An 18,992-nucleotide genomic window follows, 5' to 3' on the forward strand; every position below is an offset into this window, starting at 1 on the left:
GGGCAGAGCGGGCACTCACTTGAACGTGAAGGCCTCAGGGAGGAGGTACACGCCATCACCCACTCGATACTGGATGCCGTTCTTGGTGGCCGAGCTGTAGAGAACCCGGGTGTCCAGGTCCTCAAGCTGTTCCAGGACCCTGGGAATTTCTTTTTGCCTCATTTCAGCCAGACGGGCACAGCTTACACAGAACCTGCAGGAGTGAAGGACAAAAACAAAAGGCCCTGAGCTGGTTGGTAGCGGCTGCAGCAACAACCACCAGTGGCCTAATCCAAAGACTCTGATGACCAACAGAAAATATTTGTAGATACTTGAAGGAAGCAGCTTTCCTGTAGTTTACACTTTGGAAAACACTTACTTGGGACCAAAGATATAACACAAGAAAATGACAAGTCAACTCCACTTTCGAGTATTTGATATAAAAACCCTAAGATGGGGCGCCTGGGTGGCTCAGTCGTTAAGCGTCTGCCTTCGGCTCAGGGCATGATCCCAGGGTCCTGGGATCGAGCCCCGCATCGGGCTCCCTGCTCAGCGGGAAGCCTGCTTCTCCCTCTCCCACTCCCCCTGCTTGTGTTCCCTCTCTCACTGTCTCTCTCTGTCAGATAAATAAAATCTTTAAAAAAAAAAATTAAAAAAAATAATAAAAACCCTAAGACAAAACAAAACAAAAGCCCTAAGACAAACAGAATGTAGAATACGGTAACGAATACACCACAAGCAAAAATGCAGAGTGGCTCAGTCAGAACTCCATGTTGAAGGAGTCTCCTACCATTCTCTCTATAGGCTGAAAAGCTAGCTGGTAAAATCCATTATTTCTCATCAATAAGCCCATAAAGGAGAGCTAGACATGACCTTCACTGGAGATCAAGTCAAAAGGCAGCAGCAGGCCGACGGGAGAAACCCCAGAAGCGCGTAAGGCAGCCTCCCAGCCTTCACCCCATCAGCCTCGCTGCCGCGGGAGGGGCGCCAGTGCCACGCTGAGTCCAAACGGCGAGGTACAGAGGTTACAAAGGAAGGCACGGGGCACTGAACACCTAGAGAAAATTTTATAAAGCCTCCCTAAGAGCAGTCACTCACCAGTTAGAATAAAGCAGCATCAGAGGTAGCACTTATGAAAGAAAACCTCTAAGAAACACAAAGAAACACACAAGGTCTGTAGCACGAACGCCGAGAAGCACACAAAACACACATTCTGCTGCCGGATGGGAGAGCTGCTTACGAAGGGAACTCCGCGCCCGGGCCATCCATACACTTAAAGCAACTGTGACCAAGTCGGGCTGGTGTTTGATGAGCGGGGGAGAAAAACCCCGCCAGACAGCAGCACATGAGAGTCAGTGGCCGGCCCGCACTCACTTGTACTTGTTCTCCTCCGTTGGCTGGGTTTTCGGAGGGGACTCAAATCTCGCGTAGTCTTGATCATACCACAGCTGGTAGAAGTAGGTCTTTCCGTCATCCTCCGTTATCAGAGCCTCGGGATCCATGCCTCCCTGTGTGCACAAGGACCGGTGTCAGCCATGACCCCACGCAGGGAGGGCAGTGCACGCGAGGGGCGCTGGGCACTCACCTCCAAGGCCCAGTTCTCCGACGGAGCTTTATAGACGACTTTCACCTTGCTGTGGATGTACGAAAGCTGCATGTCCTCACATTCATCCACCAGGAACAGCTCCAAGGGGTCCGACGTGGCTCCGAGGACTGTGTCTGTCCCGGCGCAGAACCAGTGGGCATGAAACATCTGCCCATTGCTGCTGTCCTCCCACAGCGCAGTGACCCTGGAGTCCGAAGAAAGTCACTCACCTGACTGGCAAATCTGGACCGAATCTACTTAGGGCAACTTGTGTTTTCTTTTTGCAATTAGCCTAGCAAAGAGCCGCTGCTGCTCTCCGTACATAAGCATCTCCTAGTTGTCTAAGAGAATGTGTGCTGAAGTCAAGCAAAGGAAAAGATACAAACCTTGCTAAATATAGCGGTTTTGAGGAGTCATCTGGAATAACAGAGACACAGTCCCCCACTTCCAGGGTTTCTGAGTCGATGCAAACCTTCTTAAAGTAATTCTTCTTCCCATCAGTCTGAAAACAAGAGCTTCATTTCAGGTGAGGATGGGTTTGAAGGTCCAGTCTCTGCTTGACCTACCTGTTCCTATTACTTTGCATAAAAGCCTAATTCCTAATAATTTTGTTAAATCATGAGCCTCTACCAACCTGGCTACTACAGAAAACATCTACCTCCCTTAGCTGGAAATCTGCATGAAGAGCACTCACATTCCCTCCTCGTCAGCCCTGCCCTTCAGCGTCAGCAGCAAAGCAGATTCCAGCATTTGATTTTAACTAGCACCAGTCCCAACTCCTCGCACCAAGGTCCTAAGGCCACATCCCAGCCCCAACTCCTGTCAGCCACGAGGACCTACTTCTCCCACCAGGAAAGCTAGTTTCCCCCTAAGGGCCTCTGCCCTGTGTCTCCCCCACATCTTTGTGAGGCTGGTTCCTCGCCAACCTTCTGAGTCTCAGCTCAGAGGCTGCCTCCTCGGGAAGCCCCCAAGGCCCCAACCTCCCTCCAGCCCTGCACCCGCTGGACAGTCCATGTGCCTATTCTCCTGTCCTAGAGGATCAGCACCACAGCACAGAGGCTGAGCCACGTCCAGGCCTACAGCAGCATCTGGCAGGGGTAGGCCTCACGCTACAGAGCGGATCTTCGGCTTACAGACATCAAGGAAGCAGTGCTAAAGGAAAGGAAAGCTCTCCAGCTTTGGTAAAAGCTGTGCCTTAGATAGACAATAGACAATCACAGAACGACAGGGAGGCAATCTGCTAGTGTCGCAAAAACCCCCACGCCCAGGCCAGAGAGGGGGCAGTGATGGCTCTCTTTGAAACAAGCTTTGAAGGAGAACCAGCCTGACACTCCCAGGACAGTGTCAAATGCCCACTTTGGAATGTTCGGATCTTTGGGCACACAACAAAAACAAACAAACAACAACAACAAAAAACATTCCTGGTGCATGGCCAAGAGCCTTGGCCTCTCCCATGGGCCCTGCTCTTCTCATAGGCAAACGAGCAGGTGTCTCCGCTCCAGGGCTCAGGCTGCTGAAGCGGTTTGGCAGTTATACAGAGGGGACAACTCTTTCCTCAGAGGTGCGACAATAAGAAGAGAAGCTTCTCCAGAATTACCTTAACAGCGTCTCCAACCCAAGAGATCCGATTCTTGTTCTGTTTCTTTTTCTTCCCCTGATGCATTTTTTTGGGTGATGGCATCTCCGGAATATTGTCATCGACTTCTTCATCGTCATCTGCCTCCTTCATGGCCATGTTGGGGCATCTATAAAGTCACTTGTTATAAGCAAATCCCCTTTCATAATAAAGTAAAACCTACTGGGGATGTTTTAGTCAGGTAACGGGGACAGGCCGGTGACAACGCTAGACAAGGGAAGGCTGCCTGCTCTGGATAGCTCAGCCCACCTGTCCTGTGCAAAGCTCATCTGCCACCAGCTGGCATTGTCCTCTGCTACAAGAACGGCGTCAGCCAAACCTACCTCCTCTCTTGGCAAGCCTGTTTGCTCCGTCCGCTACCACCAAACTTAACCATATCTTTACAGGCTTTACATTGTCCACATTCGGGCTGTTGACAAACCTAAAAAGTTTTAAGAAGCGAATGAAATGGCCATTAGTAACCATTGGTAACCATTTTTTCGGTGAATTACACAATTTAAAAAAAATTGTATTTAGCCTCATTAGGTGAAGTATGAGAAGTAAGTTCAGAACAAGATCCCATTCACACCCTCCAGGTTAGCAAATTTAAAAAGCAGGGCATGTGTTGGGACGAGTGCAGAGAAATGAGAGCTCGCAAAGCTCAAAGGATAAGCCAGCACCACCACTTCGGAGTTTTCTAGACCAAAGTTAAACCTATAAAGCGCACCCAGCAATTCTGCTTCTACGTAGAGACGGTCACAAGAAACCTCATTCAAGGACACTGCCACAGCATTAAAACAGAGGGATAAGCTGGGATATTCATACAATGAAACACTATTAAATAATCAAAGTGAGTCAACTAGATCTAACTGCACCAACACATAAGAGGTGCAAATACCAGTTGTGTGTATTTAAGAAGCTCTGAAAACTGCATATACATGTGTTAAATGAAAAAAATAAAACCAAAAGAATGTTGAGAACATGTGAATTCCTGTTAATGAAACAAAAGAAAAACACAGTCCAGCAGGCAGTGTGAACACAGGTTCTAAAGGCAGCTGTGGTATTTTCGCATTTGAGTTTTTGTCCAAAATAAGTCAAATACAGGCGGACCTCAGTTCCAGGCCACCACAGTAACATGGGCCGAATGAAGTTTCTGGTTTCCCAGTGCAGATGAAAAGTTATGTTTACACTACACTATAGTCTATTAAATGTGTTATTAAATAGCTTTAGGTCTTGGGCGCCTGGGTGGCTCAGTTAGTTAAGCGACTGCCTTCGGCTCAGGTCATGATCCTGGAGTCCCAGGATCGAGTCCTGCATCGGGCTCCCTGCTCGGCAGGGAGTCTGCTTCTCCCTCTGACCCTCTCCCCTCTCATGTGCTCTCTCTCATTCTGTGTCTTAAATAAATAAATAAAATCTTTAAAAAAAAAAAATAAATAAATAGCTTTAGGTCTTAAAAAAAAAAAGGATATTCTTTAAAAATTATTTATTGCTAAATATATGCTAACCATCATCTGAACTTTCAGCAAACTACAGTCACTGGTCACAGATCACCACACATATGATGAATAAGTTTGAAATACTGCAAGAATTACCAAAATGTGACAGACTCAGAGTGAGAAAATGCTGTTGGAAAAATGGCACCAATAGACTTGCTCAACGCAGGGTTGCCATAGAACTTCGATTTTTAAGAAACCAAACCCCCCCAAAACCAAAATTACACACAAAAAACCCCAAAATGCAGTACCCGTGACGTACAGTAGGACAAGGTATGCCTGTAGTAGATACCAAAACATCTCCGCTCTAGGTGACTGGAGAAATTAATCCCCGAATCCTGACTGAAGTAAATATAAGAATTCAGAGGAAGAGAGGGCTTTTAAAAGGCCTCAAATCTATTTTGGATAGTCCCCACTTTCCTGGGAAAGTTACACTAGGAGACAAGAAGGCTCCGGGGAGGATGTCCTCCCCGTCAGAAGCGGCAGCAGCACCTCTGTGGGGTAACGCCTTCCTCTGCACTCACCCAGGCTGCGAGACACAGTGCGATCGGGACAGAGCAACGCCACCCGGGAGGCCAGCCTCTTTATGACAGCAGCATTAACAGCCAAGTGCCCAAGCACACCTCTTTGCACAGCTGTCCGGTCAATCTGTCTGTCCCATGAGGCATGCAATCCCCCCCAGGTAACTTTGTTTTCGGGGTGACATTTGAGCAGGGAGAGTCTCAAGCCAGAAGAAAGAAGTTCTTCAGATTACACAGGGAGCCCAGCCCAAGTGAGATTACCTCACAGACGCCACACCGCCGGCGTTTAAAGGCATTCTCCTTGTCTTCTTTGTCATCTTTCTCGATTTGCTCTGCGAAGAAAGTGTCAAAGATCTGGTAGACCAGCTTGGTAGTGGTGGCTTTAGTGGGGCCTTTGTCCTTCTCTTTGGCAGAATGCCCGATGGTCCGACGTCTTTCAGCTCGCCTGGGACAGAAGTTTCCATCGTGTCAGTGGGCTGGGGAGGAGCGCCCATGACACTACCTTCTCTGGTCTCATGTCTTCGGTTTTATTCCCGCTGCATCCTTACCTTTTTCCTAGGGTGACCCCAGCCAACTTGATCAGGTCTCTCATGCAAGGGGTCAGAAAGATGGGCTGCTCATCACTGTCCCCAGCCTCATCATAACTTTCTACTTGTTCTACCACAAACTGGGCATGTCGAAGGAGAGAATCCTCTGTGAATCGATTCAGGTTGAGCACAGAAGGAGGAACAGTGGTCTTTAAGAAAAACATCAGAAGTTTCTCTTAGGCTTAAGCAAAACTGTTCTAATAAAACTGAAAAATGGTTTCTCATTGAGATGTGAGTTTTCTAGCAACATCTATGCAGCATGTAAATAGGCATGAATCCCAGGTTACAAAGACCCTGAACCTCTCACCTCAATCTTATTGATCAAGTCTTCATAGGTTGAGTCTGGGTTGCTCTGCAGGAACTCAACCACGATCTTACTTATGTAGATCTTCTCCTGCATCACGCTAAACAGTGGTGCATACTCTGGGTTGGGATCCATCAGAATATATTCGGCAAAAGCTGAAGTAAACAAATTTTAAGAAGTGGTTTGAATCTAATGGCAACTATGATGGCCAAAGGGCAGGGATGAGTCTATGAAGACTATGGAATAGTCTAAGTCGTTCCATACGCAAAAGTCAACAAAATGCGAAGTACATTCAGAGTGAACTCGTTCAGAAGTGGTCTAAGACAGCTAGAGAACGGGGGTGCCTGGCTGGCTCACTCAGTAGAGCATACAACTCGATCTCAGGGTTATGAGTTCAAGCCCCACGTTGGGTGTAGAGATTCCTTAAATAATATCTTAGAGACAGCTAGAGAATAGGAGACTGGCCAAGTGGCCTTATTTTGGCTCATCTTTCTTTTTGGAATTCAGTCTGGGTTTGAGCTATAACAATAGGACCTGCTCTCTCTTCTAACTGGAGGGTCAGTTCCAGAGCCAGCTGTAACTCCTAGAAAAGTCATCCTATTGGAACCCGACCTAGTTCCCACACAGTCACAAGTTAGTCACGTGCTGTTCATGTGAGCCTGAGGCATCCCACCAGAGCCCAACCAAGCCCCAGGGAGGACAGGAACGAAGGTCCCCTTCAGATCCCATCACAGTCCCCGACTGGCCACATACTTACAAGTGCTGAAGCCAATGAGCGCCTTTTCACCTCCATCAAAGCCAGTGATCCACCATTCGTTTATAGGGCCAAGATTTTTGCCATTAACACCACCTAAGAGAAGAAAAAGAAAGTTTCCTGAAAAGAAATGAACTAAGAGCTAGGACTCCCATCAAACCCCAGAAGGGTCAGTGGCACTGAGTGCCCCCGAGCTGACTGCTCTCATCAGCCAAAGCGGGCAGCCCACAGAGCCAGCGAGTGTGCTGACAGCTGAACACAGCACGTCTTAAGTCCCAACCCGAAGAAGAGTAGTTGCAGCTGCGTACTGCTTTGGAGGTGAGCTTTGTTTTTAAGATCTCTGCCCCACACAGAACCTGGAGCGTCCCACTTACCTTCAAGAGATGGGTCATCATCATATATTGGCTTTGCATAACCGGAGAAGAAGAGTTCAACGTTCTTCTCAATGAGGCCGGTGTCGATCGGGCACAGGTGACCACGCTTACAGTACACGCTAGACAGGCAACAGAGAGCCGTTACCAGCCGACCGCTGGAGGCAGGAGCGGTGCAGAGTTCCGTTCAGACACGAGGTGACAGGCCCAGGTGCAAGTCCTAGACTCCTACCTTTCCGGTTGCCAGAACACTAGATCAGCACAGTGTCCCCACCCCAACAGTTCTACCCGACTCTCCCACCTGTGCATCAAGAGGACCTTGGTGTCTGCAGATCTACATGTCTACAAGGGTGACACCAGGAGAGTGGTGAGTCTTACAGCAGGAGGACAGGAAACCTCATAAGGGAGCAGTCACTACCTCTTCCCTCGGCATATCGCCAACGGAGAAACACTGGCTTCTCAGACCTATTCCACCCAGAGTCGTGCAACCATCGCCTCCATCTAGCTCCAAAACGTTTTCACTGCCCGAGAAAAACCCCTCTGGTAAGCAGACACTGCTGCCTATTCTGTCCCTGCCCCTGGCAACTCCCCACTCTGTCTCTCTGCATTTACCTATTCACGCTATTTCATACATGGTTACGTGTTACAGGAGTTTCACCTCAAAAAAAAAAAAAAAAGGCGTAATAAAGCATACTATATAATAACATGAAAGTAGTACAAAGAGGGGTGCCTGGGTGGCTCAGTGTTGGGCGTCTGCCTCTCCCTCTCCCACTCCCCCTGCTTGTGTTCCCTCTCTCACTGTGTCTCTCTCTGTCAAATAAAATCTTAAAAAAAAAAAAGGGGGGCGCCTGGGTGGCTCAGTCATTAAGTGTCTGCCTTCGGCTCAGGTCATCATCCTGGGGTCCTGGGATCGAGCCCCGCATCGGGCTCCGTGCTCCGCGGGAAACCTGCTTCTCCCTCTCCCACTCCCCCTGCTTGTGTTCCCTCTCTCGCTGTGTCTCTCTCTAATAAATAAATAAAATCTTTAAAGAAAAAAAAAAAAAAGAAAGTAGTACAAAGATATGGGAAGGACAGACTTCTGCCTCATTCGGAGGGTTAAATCTCAAGCTTGAAGGCATCCACAGTCCTACCACCCAAATGCCAAACTTCAGAAGAACATGAAATCAGAGAGAGTGTGTGTGTGTGTGGGGGGGGGGGGTCCTTTCTGCTCAGGCCAGCCTCAAAGACTACTTTCTGCACCAGAGGTACCATCTCATCCCTCCAAGGCCCAGGCAGGCCACACAAAATCTGCAGCTCTCGAGAACACCACCCTCCACCATGATCCCATAGCCTAGGCCCTTAGAAGCCAGAAATCCTCATCCTGAAATCTCACAGAACTTAATGAAAACATGAATACCTTGAGTTAAACTCCCCTACTATGTGCCAGTCATGATAGACATGGGTCATACATACTCTGCCCCCAGGACTTAAGCCCAGTGGGCTACATGGACACTTACCAAGGGAAAACAGGATACTGTGGACCTACAGAAGAGGAAGAAATAGTGCCCAGCCCGACAAGCTGTCCATAAGCCCTCTTGGTAGGCGTGATATCAGGGAGAAGTTCTAAGTTCCAGGCAGGGGCAGGACTCACTAGTTCATAGTATGGACCCTGCCCTGGACTTGTTTCCGCTTGCCACTTTCAGCCCAAGTACCAGAGGTCGGCAGAGTCCCTAAATAACTCAGGCAGTCTGGCTCCAATGGCCCGAGGCTAAGAAGCACATTATCCCTGGGAAGTGTGTGTTTAGTGCCACCACCCCACCGTACAGGAAGGAGTCTACAACAGATCCCTCTCAAGGAGGGAGCCAAGAGACCCCAAGCTCTGACATTCCTGACTACAGCAGCCCTGGCTCCAGCTCCTGATCCTCTCCTGAGCCTTGGTCCTGAGAGACACAACAGGGAGACATGAGCATCAGCTGTATCAACACAGCATGTTTCACCGGCAGAGTTGAGGGCCAGGCCTTGAGGATCACTGGTAGGTGGACAGCATCCTGACACAGATCAGGATCCTGATCATGTTGGAGAGGAAGATACAGCCAACCACCGACCACAGGAAGCATGAAATGTGCTGCAGAAGAAACCTACTGGGGATCTTGTCTGAGGGCAAGAGAACCCCTAACCTGCTATGGGGCAGGGGTGTCATGGAAGTGATGCCGACCTGAGGCTAACAGGTGTGATGGAGGCAATCCACCCCCACCATTCTCCACAGGAAGGGGAAAAGCACCTGCCAAGGCCTGAAAGAAACTGGGCTAGTCCTGGATTCAAGCCATTTCCCACAAAGTGAAGCCTCAGAGTAACTGCAGCCCCAGCGAGAAGGAGCTGAATGGAACAGAGGGTGCTGAAGAACATGGAGACTCTGCGTACTCAAAGGTTTGTTTGAACCTTGCCAAAGGCACAGTCCAGATGCCAAGACCTTCACTCAGAAAGCTCAGGGGTCAGGGGCGCTGGGTGGCTCAGTCGTTGAGCGTCTGCCTTCGGCTCAGGTCATGATCCCAGGGTCCTGGGATCGAGCCCCGCATCGGGCTCCCTGCTCCGCGGGAGGCCTGCTTCTCCCTCTCCCACTCCCCCTGCTTGTGTTCCCTCTCTCACTATCTCTCTCTCTGTCAAATAAATAAATAAAATCTTAAAAAAAAAAAAAAGAAAGAAAGAAAGAGAGTTCAGGGGTCATTGCCACAGCCTGCAAAGCCCTGCAGGATCCCCCCCTCCCTGACCCCCTGCCCCCTCAACTCCAACCACAGCAGCTTCATCACTGAGTCTTCCAGAGCCAACAGGAGTCCACCTCGGAGTCTCTGTACCTGCTGTTCCCTCCACCTGGGGGGGGGGGGGTAGGGCGGGGGGACGTCTTTCCCTAGCTATCCCCTTAGCTTGTTCTCTATGTCACTAAGGGCTCTGCTCAAGTCACATACCCTCCATTCCAAAAACATTCTTTCTCCCACCCCCTCTCTGCTCACCATGCTTTTCACATCTGTCGTAGCTGTTACTACCTGACAGGCATAACTGTTTCTGCCTCCATGAAAGCAGGGACCTGCTGTGCTCCATCCCTAACACCTAGATCAGTACCTAGCACATGGCTGGCCCTCATTTGAATGAGCTTCAGGATATGTATAGACTGAAGATTAAACACATATAGTTTTGACAAACCACACAGCAAATTCTACTATACTCCTACTATCTTTGTGGTTCTTATCCATGAAGTGTTAGCAACTTAAGAAATGTTACAGGTAGGTGCTAAAGAACTTCACTAGGATGGGGGAAGGGGAAAAAACAAACGAAAACAAAACAAGCAACTTCACTAGGATCTTAAGAATTTCAGCATCTTCAGGGAAGTGCTGTATTACAAAAGAGCAGAAGCATATCCATTACCTGAAGCAGGTCAATTTGTGTTGGGGAAGAGCCTCATAACTCTCAAAGCCAGACTCATTGGCATCGAAGATGGAGAGTTTCTCACTTGTCAACAACTGTGGCTCATCCACCTGAGAGACATCGGACCATTAGGCAGCAGCAGAGACAGGGACTGGAAGGCTGGGAGCAGAGCCGGAACTTACTGCGTCAGGAGGATGCTGTTCATACTTTAGTTCGGCATCTTCCAGGTACTGTCCACACTGCACACACCTCAGAGGATTGGTCTGGGGGCATGAACACAAACAGTGCTCAGAGGGCCAGCCCTGGGCAACCCCACTGGTGCCGCAGCACCGGGTTTACCCCCAGCTATAGGTTTACCTTGGAGGACATGACTGTTTTGTTTCGAGCCATTTTTTTCTCAGTTCTGAGAATAAAGCACAAGATGGTTTGGTTTTTTTAATCCTATCAGAACATGTAAGAATCTACCAAAGCTACACCCTATCTACCAACACAGATGAGCATCAGCTGCTGCCTCAGGGGCAAGGGGCTGGGTCCACTCCCCACCCTTACCACACAGAGGGCCCCTGCCTCACGCAGAATTGGAATGTTTTGATCCTGAGCTCACAGACCCAATCAGATACAAAGCTAAGCTAAGGCTGCTCTAAATTCACTAAAAACCTCTTTTTCTTTCTAGAACAAGAATTTTAATGTGACCTGCTTTTACCAAGACAAAAATAAGTTCTTACGGTTCTTTGGATGTAGTTTTGCGTCTCTTCTCTTCCTAAACAGAGACAATGAAAGAGGAGTGAAGAGTACAAAAGTATTTTATATCTTAATAATGCTTCAGAATTTTATATACATGGTTATCACAAAACCTAGTCAGAGGCAGGGAAGAAGGCAGTCAAAGGACCCAGTGAGACCCCAGCCATCTGCGGTGTATAAAGTCTTATATTCAAAATTCCTATAATGAAAGCCTTCCTTAACAGACTCCTAACAGAGACCGTTTTGTTTTGTTTTTTATTTTAAAGATTTGACAGAGAGTACACAAGTGAGCACGCAAAAGCAAGGGGAGCAAGGGAGGAAGAAGCAGGCTCCCCGCAGAGCAGGGAGCCCAATGTGGGGCTCGATCCCAGGACCCTGAGATCACAGCCCGAGCCAAAGGCAGTCAGTTAAGCATCTACCTTTGGCTCAGGTCATGATCTCAGGGTCCTGGGATCGAGCTCCATGTTGGGCTCCTTGCTCAGCAGGAAGTCTGCTTCTCCCTTTCCCTCTGCCCCTCCCACCGGCTTGTGCTCGCTCTCTCAAAATCTTTTTCAAAAAAAAATTAAAATGCTTAGCTTTCTTGTACAAGCAGTACCTCATAAGTCAACAACTGATGAGGGGTGCTATGAAATGAATTAAGTCTCCCCAAATTTCAAGCTGAAGCCCTAACCCAGAATGTGGCTGTATTTGGAGAGGAGGCTTTTAAAGGAGGTGACCGAGGTTAAAAGGGTAGTCATAAGCGTGGGCCTTAATCCAATAGGACTGTGTCCTTATAAGAGACACCAGGCACACACTCTCCCTCCACGCTCGCACAGGGAAGAGCCTGTGAGGACATGGTGAGAAGGCAGCCATCGGCAAGCCAGGAAGAAAGGCCTCACCAGAAACTAACCCTGCTGGCACTTTCATCTTGGACTTTGAGTCTCCAGAACTATGAACATAAACATCTGTTGTTTAAACCACCCAGACTATGGTATTATATTAGTCTGTTTGGGCCACCATAAAGAAAGGGGAAACTTCTTTCTAGAATTATTTTGGGTAAATGAAGGAATGAGAGAACTGGACTATCGCCACTTTGCAACTCCCAGTGATACAGACTTAAGCAATAACTGCTAAAAACCTTAAATGAAAAGCTGAGAGGGACTTTATAAAGGATGGATCGGGCGACAACACTTCGGCCCAGTGATCAGTCTTAAAACCATAAATAGACAACCGTGCCCTCTGGTATGATGCAACAGGAAGCACCTGGCAACACCTCAGCAGTCCACGGGAAACAGGGGACCGGCTTCTGGATAAGCCCCAGACCTAACCATCAGTCTGTAGGAGACAGGGCTGGAGGGAGATGCTTAACAAAAGAGGGGTGCGAACAACAAAAAAACCAAAACCCAGAAACTGTACAGGTAAGCTAGTTCCCTCCATAAACTACAAGAGGAAGGGGCACAGCTCTGGATGAGACAGGACAAATACCAACCAAATTCACTGTACAGACCTCATTTGAGTCCTGATTCAGTCTCCACTGTCTTTTATAGGCAGGGAAATTTGAACAGACTAGACCTGGACATTGTGTTAATGGTGGTCTTGTGGTGATATTTAAGAACAGTCCTTTCCTCTTACAGGTAGTTCTTCTGTAAGTATTTCAGTAATACATCTGGGATTTGTTCAGCATCATCCAGGGGCGAGGGAGGCTGGGAGATTGGGGAGGAACGGACTGAAACACTGGACTATGAGCTGAGAGCCGTTGCAGGTGGATGAGAACACAAGGGGTTGCTACCTTATTCTGCCTACTTTGGGGTATGCGTGAATGCTTCCATAATAAAAAGTTACCTTCAAAAAAAAAAAAAAAAAAATCACTTTGGGATGTAGGAAATACAGCAGGATTGAAAAATAAGAGCTTACCTTTTCATCCTCATCTTTTTCCTCAGAAACTTGTGGTTTTACTCTTTCAGGTTCTTTCTCTTCAGGTCTCCGTTTGGCAGCTCTATTAGGTAAATAAATATATGCCAAATATTTGCTCAGAATAACCATATTGCCAACTCGTATCGAAAATAACAAATATGGGGAACCTGGGTGGCTTAGTCAGTTAAGCGTCTGCCTTCAGCTCAAATCAAGATCCCAGGGTCCTGGGATCAAGCCCCGCATCGGGCTCCTTGCTTAGTGGGGAGCCTGCTTCTCCCTCTGCCCTCCCCCCCCACTCGTGTTCTCTCTCTCTCTCTCTCTCTCATTCTCTCTAATAAAATCTTAAAACAAAAACAAAAAAACCCCACAGATTAATGCCTCCCTATTGAAAAGCAAAATATTCAGAATATCTGGGCAACAGATTCTTTCTTCCCATTCAATAAAGAAAGCCCCTTGTGATGGTGGCCCTAAAAGGAGCATCGATAAGTTGTAACCCCAAGAGAAGGCCCCCAGAAGCCCCCTGTGACCCCTCCGATGCAGGCCACATGAGAAACGCTGGAAGCTAAGAGACACATGAGATTGTGCAGGGGATGGGACGGCTACCCAAGTGGCAGAGGGTAAGGAGTAAGGATGAGGCCCAGTTTAATTTCTTATCCAACCCTGCCCGAAAGGATCCAATCTTCCAAGAATATCAGCAGCTCCCTGTAAACCTCTACATCATCACAGATCTCTAGAACAATAATTTCAATAATGAAAATTTCACAAAGCACAGCACAAAGGCACAAGCATTTCAACCACTTACAGATCTTTGGGTTGACTTCTGGGTCTCTTTTCATCCTAAGAGGGTGAAGCAGGGGAGGAGAGAGAAAGAGGGGAAAAGTTAGTTTCTGAGAAAAGAGCAAGACCAAACTGAAAGTATCAGTTAACGATCGAAGCGCTGTGGAACTGGAGAACAGGAAAAGTCCGCACGGATCTACAGACTAGTGATGAGACTTCCAATTTTTAACTCCATTCCCTACCCCCTCCAAACAAGAGTTGACCAGGAGTTGGCAAATGGTTTCTATCAAGAGTCAGAAAACAAACATTTTCAGATTTTGTAAGCCCCACGGTCTGTGTTGCAACTACTCAACCCCGTCATTATAGCATAAAAGCAACCAGAGACAATACAGAAGTGAAAAGGCACGGCTGTGTTCCAACAGAACTTTATAAAAAGGAGCAGAGGGCCAGCTTGGGGCCATCATTAGCCAACCCAGTCCCAGGAAAGCTCATCGTAAAAGGGAATATTACAGCCATTTAGCTTTTGTTGGCCAGAACGCCAGCAGTTCCAGCTCTCATCTGGTCAGAAGTGAAGAGGTCATACAGACAGGCATCAGGACAGCAGGAAAAAAAACAAGGACAAAACTTGGCAATCCAATATGGGGGGAAAAATCAATTAAAAGAATTCCCAACAGTCACCAACTCCTTGTTATATACAATCTAGCACCTTCTGAACTTACATACATACAAAAAAAAAAAAAAAAAACCCTCTGAAATTTATTGAGCTCATTTTCATAGAGTAACAAGTCTATTAGTGGATTTATTAAAATAGAAAAGCTAACAATATTAGAAAGGGTCAAATGTGGGACCCCTCCATCCCTTTCTACCATGAAGCAAAAGCTCCTGCCAGTTTCTGTCTGCGGGGGATGAGTGCTCCGACACCATCACTAAGGTCTCTCTAGAGGGCCTGGAAAGGGATACCGGGCAAGCACCTTTAGTAAGATAACCAGTATCTGGACAGAAAAGGTGAGAGACAAGAAGACGGCAGAGCGAGCTGGAGGTGACACCAAAAGGGTCAAATGCCACAGAATGAGAATGGATGCCTATTGCCAACCAGGCCGGAAGTAAGGAAGTTCATGACCCAGCAAGTCTGTGACCTCGGTCTCCACTGTCTAGATCTCAACAGACAAAAAAAACCACAGAGACAATCCTGGGATTATCCCAGTTCAGCTTCTCTTAGAAGGAACCACACTGCCTGAAGAGCTGGAGATGCCTGTGCTGCAGCCCCCACGGCGTGAATACCCCCTCCCCTGGAGCTCAGGTAGCAGGACCGCCCTGCAGATGACCTTGCCATCCTGTATGTTTATGAAGGCCCAGCCCTGCTGCATGTATAATGCTTTGGAGTTTATGACATTTCACTTAGCTGAAATGGGGGTCTGTGTTGCAACTACTCAACAGGCTGGCAGGATGGAGACCTAGACTCAACTCAGGAAGCCAGTTAAGCAGCACAGGTATGGCTGATGTGTCTTAGGGGACACAGATCAAGCCTTCTCATGGAGGCTTCTTACGCATACCTTCGTCAAGGCACACACAGGCTCTATCCACTGTGATGGATAAACAACTAAACGTTCATTGACGTGCAGTGATAATCACCAACCCCCACGAGGGGGATTAGGTAACTTTCCCAGAGTTGCCTGAGGGGAGGTAGGGCGGGATTTGAACCCAGAGCCCTGCACCATGCCATGTGTCTCAACCACATGGGAACAGAAGCAAAGTGACATTTAAGAAACCAAGATTCAGTCTTCACCTTCTCCTCTTCTTCATCCATTTCAGCCTGCACTCCAGTTCTTCCTTCTCTGTCTGGCTCCTCCTTAGACTTCGGTTTAGGTGTTCTGTCACACAAAACAAAATACATACACCCTGATCAGCTCAGAGAGCCTGACGCCATGGCAAGCAGCCCCATTGAGGACTACAGTCTCCTCCCAGGACTTAGAGCGTGGACTGCCTTTCCCAGCTGAAGGGCATGTCTTCCCTGCAGGAAACCCGGAAGGCACTTACTACTTCAGAACTTAGGATCTTTAGAAATGCCATCAATATTTCATATAGATGCTGCTGACATACACCAGCAGCTTAAAACAAAAACAAACAACCCCCCCCCGCCGCCACACACACACTAGGACTCCACTGATTTCCTGTAACCTGATGGGAACATGCCTGCAGTGGAAGTGGCCCTGAGGTCACCCCGTAGAGGTTCACAAGAGCTGGTCTGATGTGCAATCTGCCCCAGCAACCATGGAAAGCCACTCTCCACATAGTATCTTGGCCACAGGGCCCTGCCACTCCATTTGGATGTTCTGCCCAGCCCGAGACAAAGGCCCAGTCTCAACATTCACTTCAGCCAGGTGGAGGTCAACAGAGGCTTGAAGTGCTTTTCACCTCTGCCCTCACACTCGGCCACCGCCACAAAAGCACACCCAGGCTGGCCACGTCATGAAGAGGCAGATCCTCCCCATCATCCCCACCAAACCTGGCCAAGATCAGCTGACAGTCATCAAGATGTAGACTCGTAAGCTAAATAAATGCTATCTCTTAAGCCACTGGGCTTTAGCGACAGTCTGTTACACAGTGTCTTCACAGCTGTGGGTGAGGAACAGTGCCGCTCCTTCAATGCCCTTTACCACCACCTGACAAACCGCTTGCTGTATGACCACCACGGAGGAAGAGCCTGGGGTCAAGATCAGCTGAGGTCAACTGAGCCCTGCTTTCACTGTGGTGGTCTGACCTTCCACAAGCAGAACCATCCCCACACATGTATAACTTACACACCTAATGCCCTGTCCACTCAGCTCTCTACCAGAGCACTTATTTTAGCAATTAAGTTCACAGTAGAAAGTACAAAGCATGTTAACTATACTTACGGTTCTTTGGTTTGACTTCTGAGCCTCTTTTCTTCCTGGGGGAGGAGGGGAGAGAAAAAAAACTAGTTGATTTTCCTTCACTTAGACCTGATTTTTTTTTTTTTTTAAGATTTTATTTGAGAGAGAGAGAGAGAGAGCGCGCGCACATACAAGCAAGCAGGGGAGAAGCGGAGGGAAAGGGAGATAATCTCCAGCAGACTCCATGCTGAGTGCAGAGCCCGACACGGGGGCTCGATCCCAGAACCCGGAGATCATGACCTGAGCTCAATCCAAGAGTCGGATGCTTAACTGACTGAGCCACCCAGACGTCCCTCCCTGATCTTTTTGTAAGTGTTCTGTGGAAATAAAACCTAAACTGATCCTATAGCTAGCTGGTGGGAGTAAAGACAATCTTCAAGACAGCAAGTTTATTTCTGGTGGGGTAAGCAGGCAGGAGTCGCAGGATCTAAGAGTTCTATAATCCAAGTGTTTTACCCCCAAACCCTTCTATCACCCGTCATTAGGAAGTGTGGACAACCTCACAGACAACTGGCTATCAAAACCAGGGACCTATAATAATGGCAGGAAGCAGGATGGTCCACTCTGAACAAGTGCTCTAGCTCAAACACTGACAGCACATCGTTTGGAACCTGAGCTTAAAGAGCTAAACACATCTCTCTGGAAAACATCAAGTTGTACCCAGCCTCAAACCCCACATTTTGTGAAGAGACCACAGGAGTTGATAATGTGGAGAAGAAACACATCACAGACCATTCTCTACAAGAAGAGATACTGGGAGGGACGCCTGGGTGGCTCAGTCGGTTAAGTGGCTGCCTTCGGCCCGGGTCATGATCCCAGGGTCCTGGAATCAAGTCCCACATCAGGCTCCTTGCTCAGCAGGGAACCTGCTTCTCCCTCTCTCTCCCTCTGCTTGTGCTCTCTCTGTCAAATAAATAAAATCTTTAAAAAAAAAAAAAAAGAAGAAGAAGAGATACTGGGAGTCTGACCACAGACAAGGCATTTCAGTCCCGCCCAAAGCTCCTTTGGAGGGTGGTCAAGCAAGCCCCCTAGAACTGCCTGCGCTCAAATGAGTTGGAGTGTGCTAACTAACTGCTGTCTAATTTTAACTATTATCAGGGTAGGCAAGGTGATCAATTAAAGGCTAGCTTTAAGGACCAAATGGCTCAAGAATTATCATACATCGTAGCTGCTCCCCCACTAGAGCAATAACACATGCCCATCCTTTAAGAGGTTCCCAATAACAGCAGTAACCCTCCAAGTTTGTAAGAAACTTCTAATCGATGCCTTAACAGGACACAGAACAGGATCTGATATTGCTCCATCACCCGTGACCGCTCAGTGTTAGCAGTCTGTCATACAGGGAGTACTGTCTAGTGGTAAGGCTTCCGGTATCAAACCCCCATTCCCTCTCCTCTCCCCACCCCAAGGGGGTTCAGGTGGCACATCTCTGTTTCACAGAATCTTAAACTCTGATTTTACAAAGAAACTGGAGGTCTGGGGAAGACCTGGGGGGAATCTGGGCTGACCTCAGTTAAGAATACAACTTAGGGGGGCGCCTGGGTGGTTCAGTCGTTAAGCGTCTGCCTTCGGCTCAGGTCATGATCCCAGGGTCCTGGGATCGAGCCCCACATCGGGCTCCCTGCTCCGCGGGAAGCCTGCTTCTCCCTCTCTCGCTCCCCCTGCTTGTGTTCCCTCTCTCGCTATGTCTCTCTGTCAAATAAATAAATAAAATCTTTAAAAAAAAAAAAAAAAGAATACAACTTAGGGGTGCCTGGTAGCTCAGTAGTTTCGGTGTCTGCCTTCGGCTCGGGTCCTGGGATCAAGCCCCACGTCAGACTCCCTGCTCAGCTCAGAGGGGAGCCTGCTTCTCTCTCTCCTTCTGCCACTCCTCCTGCTTCTGCTCTCTCACACATTCTCTCAAATAAATAAAAAAGAATACAACTTGAAGAGGGGCTCAGGTGGCTCAGTCAGTTGAATGTCCAACTCAGTTTTGGTTCAGGTCATGATCTCAGGGTCCTGAGTTCAAGCCCCACATCAGGCTCCATGCTCAGCACGGAACCTGCCTGAGAGATGCTC

At 48.2% G+C, this 18,992-nt stretch overlaps 1 protein-coding gene across 4 annotated transcripts in view; it reads right to left on the reverse strand.

The window, feature by feature from the left end:
• DNMT1 (DNA methyltransferase 1) overlaps positions 1-18,992 on the reverse strand; it is a 44,617-nt gene that overhangs the window by 10,592 nt on the left and 15,033 nt on the right. For all 4 annotated transcript variants that reach the window (XM_032395995.1, XM_032395996.1, XM_032395997.1 and 1 more), the window contains exons 9-27: positions 16,917-16,951; positions 15,806-15,890; positions 14,045-14,079; positions 13,243-13,324; positions 11,334-11,368; positions 10,966-11,011; positions 10,791-10,871; positions 10,609-10,718; positions 7,213-7,331; positions 6,842-6,934; positions 6,088-6,239; positions 5,742-5,929; positions 5,455-5,638; positions 3,524-3,621; positions 3,162-3,309; positions 1,951-2,066; positions 1,565-1,769; positions 1,354-1,487; positions 20-193 (exon numbers count right to left, since the gene is read on the reverse strand). In XM_032395995.1, coding sequence (XP_032251886.1) covers positions 20-193; positions 1,354-1,487; positions 1,565-1,769; positions 1,951-2,066; positions 3,162-3,309; positions 3,524-3,621; positions 5,455-5,638; positions 5,742-5,929; positions 6,088-6,239; positions 6,842-6,934; positions 7,213-7,331; positions 10,609-10,718; positions 10,791-10,871; positions 10,966-11,011; positions 11,334-11,368; positions 13,243-13,324; positions 14,045-14,079; positions 15,806-15,890; positions 16,917-16,951 — 2,120 coding nt within the window. The remainder of the gene's footprint in view (positions 1-19; positions 194-1,353; positions 1,488-1,564; positions 1,770-1,950; positions 2,067-3,161; positions 3,310-3,523; positions 3,622-5,454; positions 5,639-5,741; positions 5,930-6,087; positions 6,240-6,841; positions 6,935-7,212; positions 7,332-10,608; positions 10,719-10,790; positions 10,872-10,965; positions 11,012-11,333; positions 11,369-13,242; positions 13,325-14,044; positions 14,080-15,805; positions 15,891-16,916; positions 16,952-18,992) is intronic.

Source organism: Phoca vitulina, unplaced genomic scaffold (assembly GCF_004348235.1).
Source record: "Phoca vitulina isolate PV1807 unplaced genomic scaffold, GSC_HSeal_1.0 scaffold89, whole genome shotgun sequence".
NCBI classification, from domain to species: domain Eukaryota; kingdom Metazoa; phylum Chordata; class Mammalia; order Carnivora; family Phocidae; genus Phoca; species Phoca vitulina.